Raw genomic sequence first — 20,129 nt, 5'->3', positions numbered from 1 at the left:
AAGCAACATGAGAATTTTCTTCCTAAAATCTTGTTGGATTTTTACCTTTTAGACGAACCATTCATCCTTCTGATTGGATGGCAGTTCTCTGGAATTAATATGAAATAACAAAAGTTAGTAAAATCTATTCCAAAAATTTAATTTTAATTCGGACTTTTTTATAATTTTTATCAGTTGAATGAGTTGAATTGATGCAACCTGCGATGCAGACAAGCACAGCAAGTTGCCTACATCGTAAATTTAGCTTTCGTTTCAACAATGAGCTTCGATTTACAAAATCAAATTAAATTAAATCAAATCAAATTGAACAAAATCCTTTTTCAAGAAAATTACAAAATTATTTTATAATAGATAATTTAATTAATTTTTTATAGATTTTTTAAACCTAAAAATGCAATATAATATTTGAAATTTGAAGAAATCCATTATAAGGATATTAATCAATTGTGGCTTACCCGTCTGATCCGGCCGCTCTGACGCGTCCGGGCAGGTGGTGGGGTTGACCCAAGATCCGCTGCTGTTGGTGTACCCGAGGGCCACAGGGAGAGGCAGGTTTCCCGACGGCAGGAACGAGACCCGCGGTCCCTCCTGGTGGTGAAGCGGCCTCGCCATAGTGGCCGTCGTCGCGTAGTAGTTGGAGGCCGTCGGGGGCTGTGAACGCGGAAGGGTGGCCGAAACGCCCGAATACTGCGCTGCCCCCAGATTGGTGTTGCTGTAGGCGCCGCCGGCTCCGTTCGACCCATGCGTCTGCGTCACTAAAAGCATTTCCACACTCACTGATCCTCCTTCATCAACACTGACCGCCAATCAAAGCAGCAGCAGGCAAAACAATGCATTCGCAAAAGGAAAACACTAAAAATGCAGACTTATTTGAGTTGTATAAAAGATTAGAAAATAAATTTCTGTTAATTGTGAAATAAAATGTGAATTCTGAATGTATTGCTTTTCATACAATAATAACAAATAATGTGAAATATTGTAGAGTGGCAATTGATTAGTATTTATTTAAAAAATTAAAATAAAAAATAAAATAAAACAGCAAAGGAAGATATAAGAAAAAAAAATACTAGATAAAAAAAGGGAAAAAATTAAATAAGGCATAAAATAAATAAAATTCTTTACTTAAAAATATTTTCTTCATTCATGTATTAAATATTTACAAAATAACAATTAGTTTTAAAATAAAATACTTGTTTCTTTTATTTAAAAGCAATTAATTTTAAAATAAAAGGTTTATATATGTCGATTTGTTATATTTGTGTTGTGTAATAACGAGTTTTATGAAAATGAAGAAGATTTAATTATTTTTCAAGCTTGACACATCACAATAAAAAGCGTATTGGATTATGCCATAGGGCAGCGAGAAGCTAATAGGAACTCCGCAGGGAGGAAACTCACATGGATAATCCGAATTGGCGGGTTGGCCCTGCGGTCGTCGGTTGTTGTTGCCCTTGATGCGGCGGCACACGCAGAAGACGCAGCCGACGCAGGACACGCACACGATCAGGATGACCCCGACGGTGAGCACGACGAAGACGGGCATGCCGAGGCCCAGGATGGTGCCCATCTCGTGACCGGCTGCCGACACAAATGGGTGGGTTAAAATTTATCACCGAAAAATAAATTATTGCATCCACGGGAGGAACACGCAAAATGAAAACGAGGGACCCCTCGGGCTGGCTGGCTTTTTAGCAGGAAAAGATGGATGATCCAATGAATGTCAAAATTATTTGGCTCGCCGAGGGCTGCGCTTTGCACGCGCCGCGGCGTCGGGTTAAATTGCGGATTAATCTTGTTTGCTCAGCTTCTGGCTGGCAGCTACAGTGGCGCGCGCGGTCTTTTTGCACCACGTGTGGAAATTATTCGCCGGCGTTTAAATTAATCAACCGACGTGCGAATGGCGAACCTGGGCAAATTTATTTGATAATTGGATGAGCAGTCCACTGTTATAGGGAGGAATTAATGGAGTATGGATTGAGCAAGAGTTTCCAAAAACATTACGTTCAGTCAATAATTCAGTGCTGTTTGCTTTTCCAAAAAAACATTATGTGCTAATTAAATTGAGTATTCAATATAATGATCATTAGGATTATGATTAAATCATGATCAGAATTCAGCTTTGAGTTAATATTGAAATAATATAAAACTAAATAATTTATAATTATTGTTATAATGCAATTTTGAATACTTTCAAATTATTAATTTGATTCAAAATTGTGAAAAATTTAACTTTAACTTATTTATTTATCAAAAATATTTAAAAAATGTAAGTTTTTATTGAAAAAGTAGTTGCTTTGGTGAGTTAGATATTATAGCAAGAAAAGTCCACTCTGGAACAAAATGTCCACTAGAAAAAGGCAGGAGTGACTAAAGAAACACAAGTCGAACACACAGTTAAAAGTGCAATTTCCTCATGTCTCACTCTCTCTTGTGCGCTCTGCTAATGGAAAGTTTATTCAATTTAAACTTTCGTCTCCACTCAGCAGGGAAGATCGTGAAGCGAAAAGAAAGAGTCTGGATTTTCTTTCAAAAGCGGCAGCTTTTTTCTTGCTTTACTCACAAATGCTGCAGAGGAAAATCAGGGAGAAACCGTTCTTTATAAGTAAAGCTTTGAGAGTTTTCCCCCATAAAATTGTATACTGACACGGAAAACTACAAATGTCGAAATGTCGTCGTTTTATGAGGAAATTTTTATGAAAAGTTAAATTTCATGGTTAATGGAAATTTTAGAGCCTTACGTGGGCAAGTCGTGCTGGCTGCCTCGTCAGATCCATCGCCGCAGTGATTCACGTCGTCGCACAGCAGGTCAGGCGAGATGCAGAATTCGCGCAGTTTGCACGTGAAGTCTTTGCAAGCGTGTTCTGCAACAAGCGAGGAAAGCTATTAAGTCACAATCAAAATTTTGAAGATCTAAAATAAAAAAAATATTCGGCTCAAGTCGATTATTGGCGTGGCGGTGAAACGCATGCTAATGGAATGACGAGGGCGGTCGTCGTTATTTGAACGAAAGAAAAAAAGAAAGGGAGCGTCTGCTGGCTGCGCTCTCTGTTAGTGTCACGCCACTTTTTCTACCGTTTTTCCACCAACTTTCCATTATTCTGCGTGACACTTCATTTTTTAACGTCAACGCACGCACACTCGCGGTCGACGCTTCTTTTCTGAAAGAGAGGTTTCTCGCTGACTGTGTTTTTGCATAGAACGCATCAGCAGACAAAAGATTGCGACCCATTGTACTAAATTAATTATTCCATTTAATTAATTCTGCTGTGTAAGTTGTTCAAAAAACTGTTACAAAAAATTAAAAATGTCGAACTAAAGAAACCGTTTTAGAAGTTTACTGTAATTTCACAAACTCAATTAAATTAAGTCAAAATATATGTACTTCAAAAGGCGGCACCACTAATAAAATTACAAATCATAACTCCAAGCTTTTAGTACATTAAAGTCTTGGTTCGCCTGCATGCCCTCGGCTTGTTGTGTAAATAAAACTGCCTGCAAACTAATTGCTTGCTGACGGCGTGCTTAATTTTCCCGCCAACCGAGCGAAGAAACGCAAATTTCGCCGGCACCGCCGCTAAACTGATTAATTCCACCTTGCAATGTTAAATTTTAATTAAAGCGGCTTTAGAAAAGCAATTAAAGTGACTGGGAAAACGGTTGGTGCGTTGCCGGTGAAAGTATGCGTTGGCAGCCCGAGCAGCAAAAGTGCTGAAACAGTTGCATAACTCGGTCGTCGCACGGATCGCTGGAATAAATAATTGCGAACAAGCATTTGACCGCAAAGACTCAAGACGTGCGGCTGAATTTCAGCAAAAAATTCAAAATTTTCATTATGCGTTCAATGAGGAAAAATAAAAGTTTCAAATTTCGACACTGTGTTGAAAATTCAAAAACTCATTTAGATGTTATTAAGTCTCAAATAAATCAATATTAAAATTTGATAATTGATACCTTTGTCCTTCAATATCACGTTGGATGATTTAATTAATCTTTAAAATTTATGAAAGTTTAATTTACTATTGGCGATTAAAATTACAATCTATCGAGCAATCTATTATAAATTAATATTTCAACTCTTACATTGAGCGACCAATTCATTTTTGTAATAAATTTCATATTCAAAAAAATGACAAGTGAAATGATAATTTAGTAGAATGCATGATAGCAGTAGGATTATTAAGATAGACATTAGTAATAATTAAAATTGTAAAAATAAGATAATTAATAAAAAAGTTTTGTTATTCACTTTCCTTAAAATATATTATAAAAATAAACATTTATTTTAAGAAATTAATTTAATGTATATTATAAAATTTCTCTACAATTTCTCTAGATAAAGGAGTTTTCATTTAACTAGCTCCTTTTACCGCTGAAAGAGCATCGCAGACTCTGCCGCTGTCTCATGCAAGTGGCAGCGCAAATTTCCGTCGGACGCCGCCACTTGAGGAACTTAAACACGGTGGCGAAGCTCGTACACACACATTATGAAATAATTAACAATGCAGGCATTGTTCTTGAGCGAACAAAGCAGCCGCTACTACATTAAATCCGCTTAAAAACGTGCCTGTGTCGTCGCGAGACGCCGCGAGAAAAGGAGCAGCAGTCTCGCCGGAGCAGTTGGGCGCCACGCCCGTATGCAACGCGCCACTTGCAATTCCGCCGCTTCTTCTCATGCAAATTCGCAGCGCCGGCGCGAGCATATGATGATGGATGAGCTCGCTTGCCATTGTGGCCGAGGCACAATAGGGTGCCGGCTCCCTCCGACCGTGAAAATCGCAGCAAATCTGGACATAATGGGGTTTACCCCGCGAGAAAGGAGCCGATTTGCCGAGCCTTTTATTTGCGCACCTCAAACTCGGTAAAAATACAAAATCTTGTGCAATGCAAATGATATTTTTATAAAATTATTTATAATTTTTGTAGAGGTACTTCTCGCTGAATTAATTATTCAACAATTAATTACATTGATTTTAATAAAAACGATAAAAAGGACTTCTTGTTTCAATCAATTCTTATATAAATAATTTTTGATCAAAATTTATTCAAGAACGCATGGGGAACGCACTGAAATATTTTTGAAATATTTTTTATATTGCATTAAAAATATATCATTTTTAAAAACAACTTCAATATAAGATTATGGTCAAATTTGTATTTATAAAAACTTAAATGCAAAAATATTTTGAGGGTTGTGAAAGTTGCTTGGTTTTGAATATCAAAGGAAGATATTTGGTTATTTAAACAGGCCTGTGTTGAATTCGTCATTCAGCTTAATTAGAAATCCACAAACTGAAACAAAAACTCGGGCTGAACTTTGCGGTCGCACTGCAAACATTACTCTCGACCCTGGACTCTTAATTAACCCAAAAGAGAGGAAAACAAACAACTAGAGAGTTGCAAAAAATCACTCTGTTAAGGAATGGTAGCGCTCGGTACATAATTGGGAGCAAACGAAAATATACTTTTCTCCTTTTGATGACACAGCACGACCAAGTTTTCAGCTTGCAAATTGAGTTTGTATCCTGCAGAAAAAAAGCGGCAACTTTCGTGCGCCGAGCGGAAGCTGGTGGTATAAAGAAGCGGCTCGGCGCTGCCGCCCTTTCCTTCTCTTTGTGCCGGAATTTGAAAGGGTAACTAATTAGTTTTGTAAATTCGGTGCCGCGGCGAAGTCAGACGCGTTTCTGCGAAGGTAAGGCGGCTGCATGGAAAATCGGTAATTGGCCAGCAGAGAGATGCTTGGAGGTTAATTATAAAATACAATTATAAGAATTTTAGGTATATCATTTTTTGAACAAATCAGCATTGTTTGGAATCTCCCATAATTTATTGAACAAAAATGTATTTCAAGTACTTATTGCACTCAAGGAGATGATTATGGAATTGAAGGAAAAATAAACATTTTTTCTCCATTTTCCTCAATTCTATAAAGTAATTGGGTTTATCTTTAAAATTTAAATTTAATAATTAATTAAAATTTACAAAATTTAATGATCCTAAAAGATTTATGAAAACAAATATAATTTTCGTCTGCCTAAAGAAGTACATATTTAAATATTTTACAGCAAAAGGCTGACGGAATGAGGGCACAGGTTAAATAAACTACTTTAGGAATAAATCGGTTAGTGTGTGCAGCGGTGACCAAAATGAAAGCCAAGCCACGGTGGTCGCAACTGCGGCCCGACGCTATCTCTCTCACTGCTCATTACGATTCGTTGGCGCAAGTGTGTCGGCATAATTTTGCAATTCGTTGTGTCACTCGCAGCTCTCGATGCTTTTTGCCCTTGGAATTATAAATCGGCCGTGCTAATTAGCGAAACATGCGACGGTGGATCTTTGCTCGTAAGAAAGGTTTTAGCCCTCCTTTGATATAAACTGCCGTTGTTTTGCCCGCGCGAGCGTCGAATAACAAACATCTTGTTTTTCGCTTTCACTCTGCGGCAAATCGATTTTCATTCACTTCGGCTGCATCGGATGGAGTTATATTGTCGGTGAACCGTGAGGCCAAACGCCGCGTATACGTTATTTTTCTCATTTTGCATCGCTGCTCTTCACGTGGTGATTGATTGAGAGCTGCGAGTGATTCGATTTTGTCGAACGCAGATCGCTACCTAAAAACGATAAGTGATTTACAACAGAGGAAAATGCGCGATATCTTTTGCACGCTGCCATACTTTTGAAACTCAATTCTCTTGGATAAATTTATTTAAAATTCCTCATTGCATAAAATAATTATTTACAAAATTAAATCATTTCAATGCTCAAAATTTAAATGAATAGGTTTTTTCACCTTGAGTATAAATTTAAAAATTTTCCCCATTGATATTATGTTTTGATAACAGAAATTTAAATTACCTCGGGTCTATGATTAAAAATAAATCTTTTCCCTTATTCAAAACACCAGATGCTAAATGAAAAAACGGAAAAAAAATCACATTCTGGCATTTTGGACCAAAAAGCGGTGGAGCATCGATTTTTGTGGATTTCTTCATTTTACCCTTACGATCTTGAGCAGTTTCTAGCAAAATTGAAAGTCGCGTCTTTTTTTAAACTCCCTTCTCTGGTCTCGACTCTTATCACATGAGCAGATCTTTTGTGTGTCTTACGTAGAATTTAATTGAACTTCTCGAAATGGCTGCTGCTGCCACCGCCGCTTCTTCTCATTCTTTTGTTGACCTTTCCCTTTGACGATAACACAAAAGGAAACGTCGTCGGCGGACCGTCTTAAAAATTCATTGTTCTATGGAACGTACTCTCTTCAGTTTGAAGAGGTCTGCAATCTGCATTTTATTTCAAACGTAAGGAACCCTATAGTAATCCTCTCAAATTGTGAGAAATATGAAAAAAAATTCTCTTTATCTCATTTGTCATTAAAAAGAAACAGGCACACTTTTTTTTTTATTCTTGTACAAAAATTTAACGTGGTAAACGCCGTCTCAAGTGTAAGCAAAAAGAATAAAACCACGAATCTTTTTAACAGAAAATGGGCAAAGTGATAAGAGAGACGTGCTTTAGAAAAAAATCCTCTCAACTCGCCAGCATTATTTTGTAGTTGAGTGGGAGAGTCCTTGATATTTCTTATCTGATCACCGCGTTGAAAAGAAAAAAATAATTATTTCTTCCCTGAAAGGGCGGTTGAGGAAAGTCGCCCGAGGCGCTTCGGCTCATCATTTGCCGCAAAATCATTAGAAGCAGCGGGAAAAAAATTCTTGCCCTGCCCGGGAAATTTTTTGCTCTTTTTTTCAATTTCTCCTTTGACATTATTTTTCCAGGGCTTGTTCTTACATTTTCAGCATGCGACATCGAATTTCCATAAAAGCAGCCAGAGAAAAGTAGAGAAGCGTCCCCTTTCTCTTTTTATATATGCGCTTTTGAATAACCCTCTGCGTCCCCCAAAGAGACACGCATCTCTCTTCCGCCAAGCTGTTTTTGATGCACTAAAACGCACCCTCCTTTGAGCCTTTCTACGTTTGGGAAAGAAATAAAAACTAGAAGACACTAGAAGAGGAGGTAAAATTGAATTAAAAATGGATATGATTGTTTTTACTGCTTTTAAGAAATCCAATTATTTTATGAAATATTAAAGTTAAATTGAGAGTAAAATAAAAATTTCAGAGTCCGCATTATATAAAAAACCGCATGTGGCAAAAGCAATTTTAATAATTTTTAAATTTTGTATAGAGATTTTGTATCGGCAAAGTCAAATCAAGTCTTTACAACAAAGATGGTTGAAATTTACAATAATCGCAAAACTTGGCTCCCATCATTGTAAAGACTAGTTGATTTGACTATGTTTATAAGGAGTCCTTAATAATTTTAATTTAGTTTGTATGGCCCATCTAGGAGTGAAGCTTTTAGAGGCTCCTCTTCTTGCTTAACTTGTGCTGCCGTTTCTTAACATTTTGTATTTATTTTTCATTATCCATTGAATTCATTTGTAAAAAAATATAAAAATTTCATATTAATTTGAATAATATCTTTGGCCCTACTTTTATTTATAAAAAAAACTGAGCTCGAATTTTTATTTCATAAATCACTTCCTTTTTTTTCCTCATTAGAACAGCACATAATAGGCACCATGATGTGCTCTGCTCTAGAATGCGGCAGAATTTGGCATTGCGGGGATTAGAGCTGCCCTTCAACGACAAAGGAAGGCTGGTTTTTCGCGATCACCCGAAAAGCCACGGCGCGGTTCGTTGGTTTTCGGTGCCTCTTTGCGGTTGGCGAGTCGTCGTGATTTAAGGGGGCCAAGGTAGAGATTGCGGCGTGTAAATCTGGTCGGGGATGAAGATGGCCACCATAGAGAGTGAGGGCTACAATAACGTATTTATGGCCGGGGCCGAGCCAAGCACCCGACTAGCCGACCGTGTCGGACGGTTCGGCTCTGACAAGCCCTCTCTGCGAGCACCTTGCTTACATTCGCCCCGCTTTCCCTCTCTCGGCCGCAGATGGGGTTGCTTTGTTTCGCATGCAAAGTTTCGCAAAAGCAGAGAGCGACCTGCTTTCTAGCACGCAGGACCAAACTCTCGATACACATTCCACCGAGTCTCCTTTGATTCGGCTCACAAGAGAGGCTAAGGGAAATTTTCATACGGGAAAAAAACATGGGAAATTTAAACCGCTACATTTTTACAAAGCAGAATTCCTATGGAGGATTTGTTCCTCAGGAATTTTATAAATTTTTTTGACACTTTTGTTCATGATTTATTAATAAAATTAGGAATGGGGGAAATATTAATGAAATTAAAATTTTTGGCAAAATTAGCGCTCAATTGATGCGAGTTTTTCAGCTGAAAGAAACAAAATAGATGATTTTAGATTAAATAAATATTTTTAAAAAATAAGTGATAATAATGTTTGTTTATCAAAAACGTTTTTCAACTTTTAATATTAAGTGACACATTTTTTTTTAGGTAATTCCTCAGAAAATGGGTATTTTTGGGTGAATTTAAAGGAACGGTAAAATAAGGTGAAAAAATCTCTCTAAAAATGCGATTTTTTTAATGAACTTTAAAACGCAAATATTGGGAGAAAAACTTTGAAATAGGAATTCTTTATCCAATAAGTGATTTTACAAAGATCTAAAACTTTGGCCTGTTCAATACATTTCAGTTCATTTCCAACAAATAGGTTAAAACGTTCGTCAAATATATTTCTCCATCCCGAATTCTAAATTATAATAAAGATACATAGCTACAAATGCTCCTAGAATTTTAATTTTTAGTTAAAAGAGAATTTTTAAATAAAGGTGAGAACATATTTTTAGTTCAAAAATTTGATCAAATTTTTTTCATACGACTTTTCAGTATCGTTAGTTAAAGCTTAGAGTCAATCTCAAAGAACATTTTTTTGCTTTGAAGTCTGACAAAATCAATTTCGACTGCGTTCACTGTCTCGTCTATATTCCGAGTGACAAAGCACGCCAGATAATATTCATAATTCGGAGGAGCCATCAAAGTTCAAAGCTCTCCAGTTTTTTCCGCCTCTGCTACTTTTTCCTTTTGTTTTTTGTTTTTCGCCGTGAAAGGCTTGCGCTGAAAGTGTGGCGGGTGCTGCCTGTCAAAAAATAAATTTGTCATCCTGCTCTTCTTAACGAACCTCGTCGGCCGCTTTACACAGGCAGGTACACCAGTGGCACACCGTCGTGCTTGTCGTCGGATTTCAAGAGAGCGGCAGACAACATCAAGTGCACCCACCGCTATTGTTCGTCCGCCAGCCAAGACTCGCATCCCCTTTACCTTTAACCCTCCAGTCAAGTCGGCGCCCCCGAGCTCATCAAGAGGTCCACAAATAAAATCGCAAACTGCACACAGTGAGAGGGCTTATCAAGCGCGGCAGGCCGAGTGGCGCAGATGCCTCGCTAAGTGCCGCGTCATCATGCAGAATTGCACATTTTTGACAGAAAAATGTTGCAACACGCTTTGACTTGAAATTTGAATGTCAGAGTCTGGCCTTCGATTATTATTTGCATTATTGCTTACGTCCAGTTATTCGTCTAAAATTTCCAAGATCAGATTACGATTATTCAAAATTATTCATAATGAAGAAGTTGAAAATTAAAAAGTGAATCCGAGGCAAAATTAATTTTTTTATCTATATAAATTATTTACTTTCTTAATGATTATTTAAAAAAGGTTTTTTATTTAGAAATCTCTTCGAGTTAAATATTTAAAATTGGAATAAATGGAGTAATTGATGAGAGGGATCGCAGAGGTGGCTAATTGCAGTTATTATCGTTGGAAAGCATCAGAGAGTGTGATGGTTTAAATTTGTGGTAATCCAGGAAAAAGAACATCATGTATATGAAATAAAGAAAAAAATTGTGATTAAACAAGGAAAACTAGATATTTAATTAATATTTTCAAAAGAAATTTTAACGTGGATTCAGAAACTAAAATTTACAAAAAAAAAAAAAAAAACACTCACTCACACTAACAAATTAACAACATTTAATTTAATCAATAGCTCTGAATGAACAAACTAATAGATTTATTACTTTATTAGCTAATTGATGTATTATTCCATTCTATATTAATTTATTTATTTCTATATAAATTTATAAATTCTTGGGTCATTCTATTTTTCTATTTTGGCAAGTTTCGCAATAAAATTTATTTCCTTTTTTAAATTTTCAAAAATTCGATTCAGAAAATAACAAAAATCAATTCCACATTTAATACAGAACCAATTTCGTATCCCAGGTCATATTTTTTATTTTTGCCGAACCGCAAAAAGCAAAAACGCTTTCGCTCACGTCTCTCTCGTTTGTGCTTTTCTGTTAGCCGCACCTCCTCCACCAGCAGGGGTGAAGAGGGTTCGTGCAAAATGTAATGCATGCCTCGACAGAAAATGAGATGTGGGTGGCTGCGTGACGTCATCTCGGTCCCCTCGCACACCACGAAATATATATATAAATCGAGAGTGGATCAATTTGTGCAGCCACGTGGTGCGACGCAAGACCGGTGGTTTCCTCCTTGGGAAATTGCATTAATGGCGAGCACGTCGGGGCAAATTTCATTTCCACCCCTTGCCTGCACCGTCTCGTGAATGCCAAAGAGACTTTTGTTTTTTAGGAAGTGTGCAAATTTTAACGCTTGTTTTATGCGAAAGAGAGAGCGTGTGTGGTTGCCGCAGTAAAAGTTAACGCCGGTGGCGCTGCCGTGATTTAATTTGCCGCCTGTTGAGTGCGCCGTCGGGTGAAACCGGAGAGAAAAATTCAAGAAATGGGATCATCCCGCTGAAGTTTGCGTGAATGTGCTTTAACGCTGTAAGAACTTCTAACAGGAGGGAGACGGAACATTAAATAACGGCCTGGCACAGTGTCTGTTTTGTCTTTTAAATCTGATGTATTTTTGGATAAAATAATCCAATTGTAATTTTCAGCTGAAAATTTTTCCAAGTCATTCCAATAATAAATTATTTTAATGTAAAATGATTTTTAAATTTTTAAACAAATGTGAAGCTTAGAATTAATTGAACTTCACTACTGATTTTTATATTTTCAGTTCCTTATTTTTTCATACACTTTATAAATATTTTAATGTTTCTTCAATTCACTGTTCTCAAAATCTACATATCCTAGTTCAGTTTCTTCATGGTGATGTATTGTGCTATTAAACATTAATTAAATACAAAGAGTTTACCTAATTTTTCAACTAGCAGCTGAACAGTGGATAAAAAAAAATTGTGTTTTTCACACTATAATATTCTCTAACATTGTTGGCTTCTAACATAAATACTTTTTGATAATTTTTTAAACAACCAAATTAAAAAAAAAAATAATTACAAAACAACAGGTATTTATCTTGATGCATCTTAAATTTTAAGAACAAAAAAGCATGCAAATTAATTTTATTATTTTACTACTTTATATTTTTATTAAATCATTTTCATAAGACAAAATGCTAAAAATATTTTTAAATTATAATTTAAAATCCTAAAATCAAAAATGTAACTAACTATTATTTGAACTAGGTTTTTTTTTTAAATTAAAAACCCAAAGAAACCACTCAGAACGGGAAATAATTTAAATTTTTTTGTCACTTAAATTTCAATTAGCTTCAAATGAAAATTGCGCACCTGTGAATGAGACGTATTGCACGCTTTTCGTCCTTTTTGTTGGTAAATTTCTCAGACAACAGCATTGTTATGCGGCACAGCAGCGGGTTTGCTAGCGAATTTATGGTTAAATAGAGACCGTATAGAGCGGAATTCAGACAAGTGCGCGGTCCAAAGCAAAGCAGCTCGTTCGTTCGCGCGCCGCTCGCAAGCATAAACATTCTGTACATAATTCGCGAGTTGTTAGAAAGCAGCGAGCTATAGGCGGCGCGGCATCTGCATACTTGGTTTGCGCACCCTGCTGTATTTCCACGAACACGCGCAAATATACGGGGCGGTTGGTACGTGTCGCATTAATTTGTTCGTCCGTGCAAATATGCTCTCCATCTCTGGCGCGCTCCAATTGTTGAGAGAGCTCGTCGTCAGCAGCCGCGATTCATTCGAGGCGAGGTTTGCACGAACCTCTCCTTGATTGGATTGCTGCTGATGGGTGCTGATTACAGAGGTTAATCGCAATCGCTTACATTAGCGGCGAACGTTCATTGATTTGATTGGCGAGCTGATTGCAGCCAACAACGACGACACATGTAATTTGTAGAGAGATTAATTTGCTTTGGTGAATGTAAGTGAATTGATTGAGGGGGTTTTGTTGCATTAAATAATAATTGTAATCAATAACCAGCAACTTAATTTAGCTGAAAATTTTCGAATGACAAAATTGTTCATTACTTTCGTAAAAAAATTATTTCAGCATTTCAATAATCAATCATGCATCACGTGAGGCCCTAAAAATATTTTATAATGAATAAAATTTTGAAGAGAATTCTTGACGACGAGTCACAACAATCAAAATTTGCTCCGATTGTTGAGATTCGCAAAACTTGGGGCCGATGAAAATATGTCATGGATTTAAGGTCGTGTATTTTATCGATTGTAATAAAATAATATAATAAATACTTCTATTTTGTATTATCTCCCTCTAGGATTTATAATTATTTGAAAAAATCAAGCAATCAATACCAGATCAATACTTTGAATTTTTCCTGGTATTATTAAAAAAAAAAATTTAATGCAATTCCAATTTTTAATAATTAAATAAAAAATCGAAACATTTAAATTATTTTTCATAGTTTTATTCCAAATATTAATACTTTTTATTTTTTCAATTGCGCATGCGCGGTCTTCAAATATTGCCGCCATTCATTTGTTTTGCTCATGACCATTTGCCCATGTCAACCTGTCAACCTTTTTGCCCTCAAATAATAATGTTTCCCTCCCAACAATTTTATTTCTTCCAAATTAAAATTTTTGCAGCCATGTGGGCAACATAATGGTGAATTTTTTATTAATTAATCTAATTTAATAACGTGCCTGAAGAGACGTTCCCTTAAAGATCGAGTCCTCCTAAAGCGTGCTCAAAACTTTTTTATTGTAAATAACTACATTTTATAATTTTATTCATTATGATTTTTTTTTTCATTGAAATATGTATGATTTTTAATTAGAAATATGAATAACAATTGCAATGTTCGTAAAAAAATGTGTTAAAAAGGCTGGCCCTGTGGGGATTTGAACCCGCACCTCGGGGCTCTCTATTCAGCTGGTCTCCCAGCTGCTCGAGAACTAACCCTAGCAGATTTCTCTCAACGCACTAGGCCAGCACCCAACTACAACAAAGGGCGCAAAATAACGTATTATAAACAGAAAGTTAGACCAGGTTAACAACAATCAAAAATATAATATGGACTATCTTAATTAACGACGAGTAACATAATAATTAGATAGCTCGGCAACAATCAAAATTTGTTCTGATGGTTTCAGACTCTCAAAACTTGGGGTCGATGAAAATATGTTATGGAATGGATTTAAAGGTAATTTATTTTATTGATTTCAATAAAATAATAAATACTTCGATTTTTTTAATTTGCCTATAATAATTATAATAGACCTTTTTCTATAGGCAACAATGGGATTCGCAGGCACAAGAACAACACGTTTCTGTTGAAACGCAACGTTCCGTGCTTCCCGCCGTCTTTCTCAGGTCAGTGGTCACCAAGTCACAAAAACCTGGGAATTTTCGACATCCTGATGGAACGAGCTTTCCTCCGGTGTGCCGTTTGTCGTTCCAAACAGTCAATTTTTTCTTCAATAAATAAATTTTTTTTATTAATTTTTTACTGGAACCATGATTATAAATAATAATTTAAGTAAAACCCAACAATTAAGTCATATTTTGTTAATTTGTTGGCTTACTCTATTTAATAATCTGATTTATCAATTTTATAATAGGCAATTAAAAATTAACTTTTTCATTGCAACACCTTGAAAAATTATTGTCGAAACCCGACACTAATGAAATGTGCGTTTACGCAAAAAGAAAAAAGGTTTTTTTTGTGGAGCTTTGAGATAAAAGCAGCACAAAAATCAGTCAGAGTGCCCGAGGCCGAAAACTCTTCACCGCCGCCCACAACTTTGCTTTTTGTGTCGACTGAAGCGGCAGCTTTTGCTCATCGGCGGGTCTACGTGCGCGATGTAATCGCAGCAAGAGCAAAAAATAAAACTCGATCGCCGCCGCGTCGACCGATGTTTTCAATATTTCACAAAAAGCAGCAGCAGCAGCAGCGACCGTATACCAGGCACATCCATGAAAACACATTATCGGCCCGACGGCCAGCAAAAAGTGCAAAAAGCCATGTTGGAGAAAAACGCCCGTCATTCATAAATGTCGCCGCCGATAGATCAAATGAATGCCACTTGCATAACAAATGACCCCAGATCGCTCTCCTTTGTCCGATTTTTTTCCCATCGCAAAGAGCGTTTGCGTGCGATTTGTAAAAGTTTTGTGTGTTTTATGGATGGGCGGCGTGTGTGTACCTGTGCTGAAAGTTAATGACGCAAATGGCGAATTACACGGCGTGCTTTCCTCTGTGGGAAGCTGCACCGGTGGCTGTTTTGGCTTCCACCGAAAATGGGCGCCTCTCACGCTTATTTTTCCATCGGATTTTCTCTTTTGTTCAAAATATCCGGCCATTGACGCTGTACCTTTTTCTTTGTTTTTCCAGCAGCTTTTCCGGCCGAAATATTTGTTTATCAAAGCACAGCTCCCTGAATAGAAAAATTCAGTGACTTTTTGCTTTTGCGCATAATGCTAATTTTTGGATTTTTCGGTGAATATTACAAATTGGAGGCTGTGGGAATATTTTTTGCAAACATTTAACTTGCCGTGTCTGTTTTGCGCATGGCTGAACAATATAGCGTGGGGCGCTGATTTTTTAATTGGCTATTTTTAGAGAAATTTTATTTTGTGCAGGTGCCAAATTTGTTGTCCTTATTCAAGCATAACAATATTCATTATTCAATACTTACTGAGGTAATTTTAAAGCCAAAATTAAATAAACAATATTTTTTTTAATTTTTTTTTACAATAAAACTAATTAAATTTGAATTCATTATTATTGATTTTAAGGAGCTTTAAAACAAGTATAAAAAATTTTGTAGCATCAACTGATTTAAATTGCTGTCATAATTAAACCTAGGACGGTCATTTTTAACAATTAAAAATAAGCTTGGTGTGTGACATTTAAACTTCAATTGCATTTAAAAAAAAAAAAAACTTCTTCAGGGCGGTTATCGAGTTTTATTTAAAATTTGAATTTAGGGACAAGTATTTCAATTTCATGAATATGATTGACAAATGACTAATTCATTGCATATATTTTAGCACTTGGAGAGAGACAAAATATTATATTTCAAGAAATAAAAACACAATTTTGAATTCGTTTAAAAAAAAGTTGAACTTCAAAGTGCATTATTATTAAAATCAATGGGGATTGAAAGGCATTAAGCAGAAAAGCAGGATCAAAAATCGATCGGAAACGAGGCGCGCGAACGTGGCCGGGATGTTTTAGGACTGGCGAATTAGCACAGGTGTAGGCCGGGACCGTAAATCATGGCCGGGCGCGCGCCACCGAGACTATTTAACATGGTCCACGCTCGTGCGTCTGTTTATACGGAGGCTGCGGAGAGCAAGGGTTGTACTCACTTGGGTCTTTGATGGCGGTAATGATGAGCTTGAAGCCGTTATTCTCCGTACCCCAGGCGTCTGTCACGTACTTGAGGGTCACGAAATTTGTACGCGTGAACACAGCGCCCACAGACTGTTTGGTGTTCCGGCACGAGAGGTCCGCCTGAAATGATAAAACACCGCTGCGTGTCACTTTCTGCGTATGCATGTGTGAGGATGAGAGACCTGCGGGTCAACCGCTGCAAGAACAGGGCGACAAAACGTAAACAGAGGGGTTAATTTGTTTCGCAAAAGTTGCAAAGTCTGTCTTCAATGTGTTTATACAAGTTAAGTTGTGTTGCCAAATTATTTAAAATAAAAAATTAATTATGAAAAAACTAATAAAAATAACATCAAAATATTAAAATGGACCGCGAGCCTCTTATTTATTAGGTCACCTTAATTGATATCTTTGACGGATCAGATTAGAATAATTAAACTTTTTAAGCATTTAAATCGGCTTTAGAGGGTATGTCTTTAGTCAAGGATAACAGGAAAAGGATAATTTGATACTAAAATTTCAATATAGAGGATTAAATTTATGCAAGATATTGTTTTAGATGATCTTTGAGTTTTTTTGAGAATTTAAAACCCACAGAAAAGAAACCACTCAACACGGGAAATAATTAAATTAATAGCTTTTAACTAAACGCCTTTTACATAAAATTACGTTCCGAGTCTCAGTATCTTGTGTCTCGGAACGAAATTCCACGTAAAAGGCTTTTTGTCAAAAGTTACTAATTTGATATTTGAGTTGTTAACTTTATAATGATACTTATGATGAACGCGTTATCAAAATTAGTTCACCTTAGTTGTGTTCAAATATTATCTAATGTATTCAATTCGTTAATTTAAATACATCATCATTGGCAAAATGAGATGAGTAGTTATAATTTTTGTGTAGCAGACACGACCTACTCATTTAATTATACAATTTTTTATTATCAAAGCTTATCTTGTTTCTTACTTAGTGAAGTCAAAATTCTTCACATGGATGAAACAGCATGAAGAAAACTTATAGATAATAAAAATAAAAGGAACTAAATAAATTAAAATCAGTAATAATAAAAGTGGAAATAAAAAATAAAAAAATTAAGAAATGCAAGTTAAATTTAAAGTTAAACTCTTAATTTATTTTATATGTTTAGTCTTTTATTATTTTGGAAAAACAATACCTATCAAGGAAAAGCCGACCTCAACTCACCATGAATCAACCCTCGTTTGTGAAAATTCAACTAAAAATTAATAAAAGTTCAGGGTGGTTTAGGGGTTGCAGTGCTTATCAAAAATTTAGATTTTATATGAAGGCTAAAAATTGAGCTTCTTTGTTGGCGTCAAAAAGTGTGCATCAAACCCCATCAAGCCCCAGAGGACTTCATTTTGAAATAAAAAAACTGGTCCTCAGTAAAATCAGTCTTATCAAAGCCATTTTTATTCTTAAATTTTCATTATACCTAATTAAATTTCATTTTTTTTTAATCAATACCTTAGAATAAAAATTAAACTGATTAAATTTACAGAAAAATTTAACACCAGCCCAAAACGATAGAATCATTCAAGAAAGTAAATTTTTTTTCTGACCTTGTAGCTGCCGACCGCGTGCGCGCCGTCGTAGATGAAGAGGTGGTCGTTGCAGTCCAACTGCAGAAGGTCGAAGCGAAGCATGAATCTCTGGAGAATGGAGTGCGTCTGGAAGGTGAGGACACAGTCGAGGTTGCGCTCGTTCTGCGACCTGAGCACCGCGCCGTCCGTCTTGCGGTACTGCTGCTGCAGGAAGTGATTTTTGCACAGCGTCTGCATGTGATCTGCGAACACAAATTTAAAAATCAGTCTCACCGCAATCGATTATTTTTGAGTTGATTAATTATTTAAAATCACTCGCAGGAGGAGGAGGAGGACGCGCGCGTGTGTGTTTGTGAAAGGGCGTCCATATTGATTATTTATTGCGCGACTCTCCGGGCTGATGTCGAGGGGCAATATTTCATCAATATTCTGAATTTGCCACTCCAAATAGCATCAGGGTCGCGGAGCAGAGGCCAAAAGAGCAATTGATCACACGCGCTGCCACCCTCTCGATAAAAAATGACGTGCGTTTATTTGTTGCATATGTAATATATTTTGTTTCAATTCCCCACTGAGGGGGACTCTTTTCCGCTCCGGTGACATTGTTTGTTTGCTTTTTTTTAATGTGAGAGGTGGTAGATATGAATTCCAAAGTCTTTTTACCTTCACGTGTGTATTTTTTCTCTTAAAAGCAGTTTCTAAAAATTCTTCAATGATAAGCTTCCTTGCAGAAAAAATGTCTTTCTTTTCATAAAATCTAATTTACATAGAAAAAATCTTAAAAATGAAAGTATGAACTGACAGTTTTTCAAAAAAATCAAAACTAATTAAACCTTTTTGTCACGTTTGCGACTCCCCGAATCAACAGTTCGCTTTGCTTGTTTCGGCTTAGGTTGCCCTACGACTGCCGACTCACACTTTGGGCCCTTAATTAATCTGGGACTGGAAAAGAAGAGTACAAACTCTTGGTTCGGTTCGAGTGCTGGTACAGAACTAACCAGAGATAAAGGAATAAATTTTAGCAGAACTAACTTTATTTGTGTCATTTGTGACGTCAGAGCAAATAGTGTTAAATGTACAAAAGCATTAACCAACATGACACACTTCTCCTCAAAAAGAAAAAATTAAATTCATGTTATTATTTTGTTCCATGTGTCTCTTATTTATTTATTTGATTATGCCTCATGCCAAATCAAGTTAACAGGTCCTGCACTATTTTTATCTCAAGTTCTTTGAATGGCAGAATTTTTCATTATTAAAATTCCAGGAGGCTTTACAAATTGTTCCATAACTTGAGTAATTTAATGTCAGGATATGGTGACTCGTGTTTTATTAAACAGTATTTAAAATGCAGATGGCAAAATTTTAAGAAATTTTTTTGAACCCAATTAAAAAATGGGAAAACGTTGAATTTCTACAAAAAAAGATAATAAAATAGATAAAAATCAAATAGATCTTAAGATTAAGCCCTTTTAACTATACGTTTGATGGAATTTTGGCCAAATATTCTTGAAAAAAAATTACGATTTGAACTGAGGTGACGTTTGCACTTCAATATTACGTTCCTTTGTTGCAAGTAACAAAAGAAGTCCAAAAACAGACTTTATATTTTAAGCGACAGACGGTCCTGATAATTTATGGTTATTGCGAGATTGCCCGGCCAGCACGTCCCGGCCGGATCCAATATGAATGGCCACACACACACACACAGTTGCACATCTCGAGCCAATTTATAGTGGCCGGTGCGCGGAAGCAGTTCGATGAGGCAGCCAGGATGGAAAATAGTTTAGTGCCGATGGTGCAGCGGCTGCAGCTGCAGGCAGACGTGACCCACTTGCAGAGCAATCATCCGGCCGGTTCGCTCTGGTGCAATTACGATGCCAAAGCACCGCGACCAATTGCCTCTCCAACCATCGCATTCTCCGGCGTGAAAATTAATAAAGTCTCG

At 36.4% G+C, this 20,129-nt stretch overlaps 1 protein-coding gene across 2 annotated transcripts in view; it reads right to left on the bottom strand.

Moving 5' to 3' along the window:
• LOC132202559 (uncharacterized) overlaps window positions 1-20,129 on the bottom strand; it is a 66,276-nt gene that overhangs the window by 2,288 nt on the left and 43,859 nt on the right. The window contains exons 3-8 of one of the 2 annotated variants that reach the window (XM_059629535.1): window positions 18,200-18,423; window positions 16,598-16,742; window positions 2,739-2,861; window positions 1,399-1,578; window positions 456-755; window positions 46-88 (exon numbers count right to left, since the gene is read on the bottom strand). In XM_059629535.1, coding sequence (XP_059485518.1) covers window positions 46-88; window positions 456-755; window positions 1,399-1,578; window positions 2,739-2,861; window positions 16,598-16,742; window positions 18,200-18,423 — 1,015 coding nt within the window. The remainder of the gene's footprint in view (window positions 1-45; window positions 89-455; window positions 756-1,398; window positions 1,579-2,738; window positions 2,862-16,597; window positions 16,743-18,199; window positions 18,424-20,129) is intronic. The other variant, XM_059629536.1, reaches the window with a different exon arrangement.

Source organism: Neocloeon triangulifer, unplaced genomic scaffold, assembly GCF_031216515.1.
Source record: "Neocloeon triangulifer isolate White Clay Creek 2 clone unplaced genomic scaffold, ASM3121651v1 ptg000015l, whole genome shotgun sequence".
In the NCBI taxonomy this organism is placed as follows: Eukaryota; Metazoa; Arthropoda; class Insecta; order Ephemeroptera; family Baetidae; genus Neocloeon; species Neocloeon triangulifer.
Note: the sequence above shows the minus strand (reverse complement) of the source record. Positions and strands in the feature narration are given on the sequence as shown.